We start from the raw sequence: 8,685 nt of genomic DNA, 5'->3' as shown, positions 1-8,685 counted from the left end.
GACATAATCCATACTGCAGACTGTATTCTTCAATCTTCATCAGTAAGTGCTTCAAGTCATCCTCACTTTCAGCAAGCAAAGTTGTGTCGTCAGTGTATTGCAGGTTGTTAATGATTCTTCCTCCAGTCTTGATGCCACGTTCTTCTTCATATAGTCCAGCTTCTCAAATTACTTGCTCAGTATACAGATTGAGTAAGTATGGTGAAATACAACCCTGACACACTCCCTTCCTGATTTTAAACCATGCAGTGTCTCCTTGTTCTGTTGGAGCGACAGCCCCCTTCCTGGTCTATGTACAGGTTCCTCATGAATACAATTAAGTGTTTTGGAATTCCCATTCTTCTCAATGTTATCCATAATTTTTTATGGTCCACACAATCAAATGATTTTGTATAGTCTATAAAACATAAGTAAACATATTTCTGGTATTTGCTCTGAGCCAAGATCCATCTGACGTCAGCAATAATATCCCTCGTTCCACATCCTTTTCTGAATCCAGGTTGCATTTCTGGAAGTTCTGTCAATATGCTGCTGCGGCTGTTTTTGAATTATCTTCAGTAAGATTTTACTTGCGTGTGATATTAATGATATTATTTGATAATTTCCACATCCCGTGGGATCACCTTTCTTTGGTAAGGGTACAAATACGGATCTCTTGCAGACAGTTGGCCAGGTAGCTGTCTTTCAAATCTCTTAGCGTAGCTGAGTGAGTGCCTCCAGCGTGACAATGGTTTATTGAAACATCTCAGTGGGTATTCCGTCAATTCGTGGAGCCTTGTTTTTCGCCAGTTCTTTCAGTGCAGCTTCAACTTTTTCCTTCAATACCATTGGTTCTTGATCGTACGCTACCTCCTGAAATGGATGAAAATTTACCAATTCTTTTTGGTAAAGTGACTGTTTATGCCCTCCATCTTCTTTTGATGTTTCCTGCATCATTCAGTCTTTTGCTCATAGAATCTTTCAGTATTGCAACTACAGGCTTAAATTTTTTCTTCAGATCTTTCAGCTTGAGAAATACTGAACATGTTCTTCCCTTTTGCTTTTCCAACTCCAAGTCTTTGCACATTTCATTATAAATGACTTTATCTTTTTGACCTGCTCTTTGAAATCCTCTGTTCAGCCTTTTTATCTTGTCGTATCTTTCATTTGCTTTAGCTACTCTTTGTTCAAGGGCAAGTTCCAGAGTCTCTTCTGACATCATCCATGTTTGTCTTTTCTTCCTTTCCTGTCTTTTTAATGACCTTTTCCTTTCTTCATGGATGATGTTCTTGATGTCATCCCACAATTATTCTTGTTTTTGGTCATTGGTGTTCAGTGCATCAAATCTATTCTTTAAATGGTCTCTAAATTCAGGAGGGATATATACAAGGTCATATTTTGGCTCTTTTGGACTTGTTTTAATTGTCTTTAGCTTCAACTTGAACTTATGTGTGAGCAGTTGATGGTCTGTTCCACAATCAGCTCCTGACCTTGTTTTGGCTGAAGATACTGAGCTTTTCCCGTCGCCTCTTGCCACAGATGTAGTCAGTTTCATTCCTGTGTATTCCATCTGGCAAAGTCCATGTGTGTAACAACCGTTTGTGTTGTTGAAAAAAGGTATTTGCAATGAATGAGTTGTTGGTCTTCCAAAATTTTGTCATGTGATCTCCAGCATTATTTCTATTAACAAGGCCACATTTTCCAAGTACTGGTGATTCTTTGTTTCCAACTTTTGCATTCCAGTCACCAGTGATAATTAACACATCTTGATTGCCCTAGAAATTCTTAAAATATATATATGGCTGCCACCATTTTAGGTGATGCAGAGTTTTTGTTTTTTTAAGCCCAAACTAATTTAGAGCAAAATTTGATGAATAATGAAATTAAAATGCATTATATTCTGCTTGGGGTTAAAAACGAGTAATAACTATGAAGTTAAGACTGGTTTTCTTGTGATTCATGTAGTTTAGAATGGTTCTAAAAATAGTTTGAACACCAATTAGATAATAAAAACAAAACTTGTTGCTATTGGGTCAATTTCAACTCTGTGACCCTGTAGGACAGAGTAGAACTGCCCCATAGGGTTTCCAAGGCTATAATCTTTATAGAAGTAAACTGCCTCATCTTTCTCTTTGGAGCAGCTGGTAGGTTCAAACCACTGACCTTTCAGTTAATAGCAGAGTACTTAACCACTGTGCCACCAGGGCTCCTTAATTAGATATAGTGGGAATATTATCTTTCAATATGACCACAATTATCCATTTATCATTTATTTACAAGGAATATATTTCAAGGTCTCCAAATCCTCAGATACTTGAATGCATGTATAAAATAGAGCAATTAGAAATCTTTTCCCCAAAAACAATTTGTGCCATTACACAAGCTTTTTCATTGTGCTGGTTATAAAGAAAAGCTGGACTTAACTTGTAACTTTGAATAAAGACTGGATTTCCCAGACCAATAAAGGAAACACAGCTTCATCACAAAGCCTATCATTCTGACCATGACTACTTCAAATCCTAATTTTCTCTGCCTCTTCAGCAAACACCTTCCTTAATTACGTGTTTTCAAAAAAATAATAATAATTTTTTTTTCTTTCAAATATAGACAGATTTCAGTTAAATTCACAATTTAAACCTGTATTTGACCTTTGTGAATGTCTTTAGTTCTAGGAAACACAGCTAATTTGCTTTTTATTTTCCTTCTACTTTTATTTTAGGCAAGGAAAAATTATCAGAATTACTGAACAACAGATACCTTCTAAGAAGGATAGATTTAGCATTTTCAGTTAGTGAAAATCTTTATATTTTGCTTCACAAAAAAGCTGAAGTACATTCCTAATCCTTTTATCGTTATGTCAGGAATTTTGAGACCAGGGCATATTTTTATACCACAAGTTAAATACCATTTCACCACTCTAAGGTTTCCTCAGTTGGCAGCACACCCACAGAGAATTTCTATATAACCATAGTTGACTGATAACATCATCAGATTGGACACTTTTGATTTACCCCTGTTCTGCTTTCTGTTTAAGAGCCATTACCTATACTTAGTTAACTATCTCTTTTTAGTAATATGTGTTGTTGTTATTGTTTACAAAGTTTTAGACTTAGAGGCTATTTATTCAAAACACTTTTTCATATATAGGCATATACCTCCTTTTATTGTACTTTATATTTTATAGTTAACATTTTTTATTTTTACAAATTGAAGGTTTCTGGCAACCCTGCATTGAGCAAGTCTATTGGTACCATTTTTCCAACAGCATCTGCTCACTTCATGTCTCTGTATCACATTTTGGTCATTCTCACAATACTTCAAACTTTTTTATAGTGGTCTTGCACAGTTAATAGACTACCAAAACCAAAAACCAAACATGACTTTGGTATGCACTGGGAAGCCAAAAGATTTGTATGACTTGATTTACTGTGATATTCACTTTATTGCTGTGAGCTGAAACCAAACCCTTAATCTCTCTGAGGTATGTCTGTATAAACTTCTTTAATCCTAACCTAACAACAACACAGTGTAAGTTTTACAGATGAAGAGTTGAAAAAAGTGCTTAACAGGACCAATGTTACATAGCTAGTCAATGGGAGAGGGAAGATCTGACCTTGGGTAGCCTGATTTCCATGCTCTTAACTCCTGTTCTATAGTAGTTGGTTATTTATTTTGAAGATTAGTTCACAAAATTTTGGGAGTTTTTGGTCTTCATGGTCACTTTGTGAGATTATAAATAGCCTACCACAAAGCCATATTATGATGCAGATATGGGACTCTGTCTAGACTCACTAGTAAACTCTGGCTAGGCTGACTGGATTGAATCTTAGCTTTAACCATTTACCAGCTCTTAGCTATGATGTAATTACTTAACCTCCTATACTTTAGTCACCATCCATAAGGGATAAGAGTCGTATCTCCCTCATAGGATAGTGATGAAGATTAAATAGTATACATCAAGTCTTAGTACTTCATAAGCACTCAATAAAAATTTACCTGTCATTTTCATTGTTGTTATTTTTTAATTGAGATACCTTGTATTTCTTTCACCTCAAGATTCCATAGAATGACGAGTGACAAATATTTATCCTCTTTATGCTAGATATGTGTACAAAGAACCTAGATTTGTTTTATTTAGTACTTTATTGACAGCATATTTCAGGTAGTTGTTTTGATGACTTGATGAAAGTTGATCACCTTTAACAGAAAAAAATGTATATTTTACTAAAATGATTTTGCTTAAGGTAATTTGTTAAACTATTAATGTGTCATATTTTTCCTTCAAGCTGTATAGTAATCAGAAGTCATGTTATATGCATAGTGAACGATACATTTAAAAAACCAACTGATGTTAAATTTAAAACAACTCTTTTAACTCCTCTCTGAATTGCTGTTTATACTCAGATCACAAAGTTTACATCTGGCACAAACGTAGTGAGCTGCCAATTGCAGAGCTGACAGGGTACCTATGTATAGTGAACTATGTGAGCTAGAACTTATGGATTCCATCCATGATGGCCAGCGCCTCAGATGATGGCACTGTTAGAATATGGGGACCAGCACCTTTTATAGACCACCAGAATATTGAAGGTAACACCATTGTACATTGTTCCTGTGTTTTTTTCCCCCAGATGAAAACATCACCTGGCTTTCTGTAAACCTGCAGCACTTTTAAACAGTAATTTAAAGTATGGTATATTATTTATTTTCTGTTTTTTTAGAGATTTTACCTTATCTTACCCCATAAGAGGACTTTGTTTTAAGATCTAATCAGGGTTTTCTTTTTGTTTTTTCAATTTGTTTGTTTGTTTAGTTGATGGTGGGAAGAATCAGTTGGAATATGCTACCATTTATATCTGCTTAGCTATTTAGTATCGTCAGTTTAAAAATCTTACTGAAAAATCTTACTCCCTAAAGATACCTAAATATAATATTTGATGAAGTATTTTATACTTCAATGAGAAATAATTTGTGATAAATATGAGAACTAAACCAGCTGCCATCAAGTCAGTTCTGATTCATGGCAACCCCATTTGTGTGAGAGTAGAACCATGCTCCATTAGAACTTTCAGTGGCTGGTGTTTTGGAAGAAGATAGGTAGGCATTTCTTCTTAGGAGTCTCTGGGTGGACTTGAATCACATCCTTTCAGTTAGCAGCCAAGCAAGTTTACCATTTGTACCACCCAGGGGCTCCACATGAGACTCCAACCAGTATATAAAATCCAAACAATTTGAGAAGGTTTTAATGATCTTTATTATTATTATTATTATTATTATTATAAACAAACATGTTAATGCACTATAGCATTCTGTCATGAGCTATGCTTGATGGGGAGGAAAAGAATAGGAAACTAAAATTTATTACTGTGTACCTGTGTGTCAAGCAGCATGCTAGGCCCTATATTCATTACCTTGTGTAAAATCGTTATCCCATAAGAGAAGTATTTTTCTCCTTGTTTGTACAGATGAGGAAACTGAAACATGGCAAAGCTAATTAACTTGTTGAGTGCTTCAGGTTTTCACATATAAGGTCTGAAAGATTTTTCTCACTACTTTGAGATACTTGGAATCTTGGGTGGCACAAACAGTTAAAAACTGGGCTACTAACCAAAAGAGGCACCCCAGAAGAAAGGCCTGGCAAACTTCTTCTGAAAGATCACAGCCTTGAGAACCCTACGCAGTGCAGTTCTACCCTGAAACTTACAGGGTCACCATGATTTGGAATTGACTCTCTGGTCAGTGGTTTTGGTTTTGAGATTCGTAGAGGTGAAGAAAGCTCAAAACATTAACACTAACAGTTAAGAACAGAAGCTTAAATCGGGCATGATATCAGTACTAGAGAGAAGGGCTTATAAGAAGTTTTTTGTAAATGACATTGCTTTTATCATACAGAGCAGGTAACATGCTTAGTTCATTTAGAGGAAGTAATTTACTTAGAAACAGACTTACATTTTTTCCACATATCATGTCCCACCTACATGCATTAGTAGGAAAGATGCTAACTGCTCTCAGTTAAGTGATTCTCAGTGGAGAGGGTAGATGTATGGTTTGAAAAATTATATTCTCTGTACTTTGTTATGTTTATGGTACAAATTAGAGAAGACTTGACCAGACTTTACTGGCAGGTGACGATACACAGCCAGGGATGAGAGTATGAAGAGTACCTAGGTCAAAAGCTTGAGAACTACTGCTTGGTTGCACAGAGCCTTGATGGGCCCTTTTGTATTTGTATGTAGATTACTACATGATCTTCTAACGTTGCTCTGGGAAATCAACTGAGACCAGAAATTTTTACCTTTTGTTGTCATGGTCAAGTTTTCAGGGCCTTCTTAGATTCAACTATGATCATATGTGCTTCTCTAATTTTATTAGTCATTTGGAAGTTGTTTTTTCAAGTAATCATATTTGATTTGCAGAAATAGGAAAATATTAGGTATATAGTAACAGATTGACTCAGTAAGTTAATTTATTTTAGAGGTATCTTTGAGGATGTGTTTATGCCCCCTGCTGCAATGTAGTGTTTATGCCTTCACTGCTTGTTTGGTGAATTTGATCATGTGGATGCTTACTCATGGTGGGAGAGCCAAATTTTGGTTCATTAGTAAGATGTGGATTCAGTACAGCCACCTTCTGCATTTTGGCAATATGGATACATCCCTAAAAAGATTTTCATTTTCATGTCAAATAGGACAGCAACTCCTAATCAGATATTTGGTTATATGCTTTTAATGCAGGTTTCCTCTGGTTTCTTTTTTCTCCTCTAAGGGGAAGATAATTTTTTTTAAGTAATTCCTGTTTGGAGTAAAAAATTTGAAAAGTATAGATGAGACCAAAGAAAATGATACTCAAATAAGATACAAGAAGGCATTTAAAGAAAAATTCTTCACCTGACCACTTCATTTCAAAAAAGAATTTGCAGAATTTTTACTGTTAACAGTAGAATTACATACTATGTGTATTTGGGGGTATATAGGGTAGGATGACATTACTGATACATGGTAAAACATGGATGAACCTTAAAACTTTATCCTAAGTGAAAGAAGCCAGAAAAGATTACATATTATATGATTCCAGTTATATAAAATGGCCCAGAATAGGCAAATCCATGGAGATGGAAAGTAGATTAGTGGTTGCTTAGGGCAGCAGGTGGGGTAGTGTATGGGAGGGAAATGGGGAGTAACTGCTAATGGGTGAAGAAATATTCTAAAATTGATTGTGGTAATGGTTACATAACCCTGTGAATATACTAGAAACTGTTGGATTGTGTATTTTAATTGGTAATTGTTTGGTATGTGAATTACATCTCAACTATGCTGTTTTATACACACACATGAAAAAAATAGAGGAGGGTGATTCTGCAGAACTCCAAACTGAGCAATTGAAAGAGGGATAAACCAAATATCTAATTACAAAGCAAATTTGCAGAGTTCTACTATCAGATGTTTGTTTTTTCTATTGTAAATGATCATAAAGATGCTTCTATTCATCATAACTATGTCAAGGTTTATTTAAAAAGCAGGAGATTTCAACATGATTATTTGGGTTCTCTGTTAATCAGAGTAATCCTGAGTTTAGATTGTAATATTTGGCCTATGACATGATCAGACACACTGTTCTAATGATACGATGAAAAAGTATCAAGAATTTGCATTGATGTGATTTTTTTTATTGTACTGTATTTTGTAATATTGTGATGCTGACTTTAAAACATTCTAACTGGTACCTTTTTTCTCCCCCTTCCTTTTTCTCCCCCCTACCTCCCCAAATATACATTTCATCTTCATCCAGAGGAATGCAGTAGCATGGATAGTTGATGGCGAATTTGGAGCAGACGACTTCTGTTTAACTTAAAATTAGTCGTATTTTAATGGCTTGGGATTTGGTGCAAACAAACATGATTGATAGCTGGACGGACATGCTCGTCATGAAAAAAGAACCATTTCTGAAACCCAATTGGGGCCAAACATTTACACCTTGCTTCATAGTAACCAGTTGAGATGAAGCACGTCGTTAGAACGTTGTTGGACACCATGTTGAATTATCCCCCCATCGGTTGTGAAGAACTGTGCTACATTCAGGCTTACCCATTGAACTCAGTATATATATTTTTTTCCCTCCTGCCTTTTGTCTGGCAGGGTACCATTCTTGTTGCTCTTCTGTGTAATGAAGTTTAAATGCTTGTTTGGAAAACTTTATTTAACAGTTTAGAAGGCTTGATAGAAAGAGTGCATTAGTCTGAAGAGTATACATTGGATAGGAAAGAATTTCCTTCTTTTGTTTCTCCAAATCTTTCCGCCTTATTTAGCTTGAGATCTTTGCAGCTTGGTTCATGGATTCTAGCCTTGCCCGTTGCGCAGTATATACTGATCCAGATGATAAACCAGTGAACTATGTCAAAAGCACTCTCAATATTACATTTGACAAAAAGTTTTGTACTTTTCACATAGCTTGTTGCCCCGTAAAAGGGTTAACAGCACAATTTTTTAAAAATAAATTAAGAAGTATTTATAGGATTAAAGTGACTTCATTTGTATACATTTGGAATCTAAACCAGCTTAAAAACAGTTTCCTCTGTGACTTAGATATGCAGTATAACTGATACTCTTCTGGAGTACTACAAGACTTGGTCAGAAACAGTGCTTGCAAGAACATTACACAGAAAATTAAGAGTAATACTTTGAAGATTTCCTCCCTTTTGTTTTATTC

At 35.3% G+C, this 8,685-nt stretch overlaps 1 protein-coding gene across 1 annotated transcript in view; it reads left to right on the top strand.

Moving 5' to 3' along the window:
• WDR26 (WD repeat domain 26) overlaps positions 1-7,793 on the top strand; it is a 39,675-nt gene extending 31,882 nt beyond the window's left edge. Inside the window, 2 exon segments of the mRNA XM_007936964.2 lie at positions 4,384-4,569; positions 7,768-7,793. Of these exon segments, the coding sequence (XP_007935155.1) occupies positions 4,384-4,569; positions 7,768-7,793 (212 nt within the window).
• The last annotated feature ends 892 nt before the right edge of the window (positions 7,794-8,685 follow it).

Source organism: Orycteropus afer, unplaced genomic scaffold (genome assembly GCF_000298275.1).
Source record: "Orycteropus afer afer isolate SDZICR_OR568_19922 unplaced genomic scaffold, OryAfe1.0 scaffold00039, whole genome shotgun sequence".
Classification (NCBI taxonomy): domain Eukaryota; kingdom Metazoa; phylum Chordata; class Mammalia; order Tubulidentata; family Orycteropodidae; genus Orycteropus; species Orycteropus afer.
This window is presented reverse-complemented; position numbering and strand designations above follow the sequence as displayed.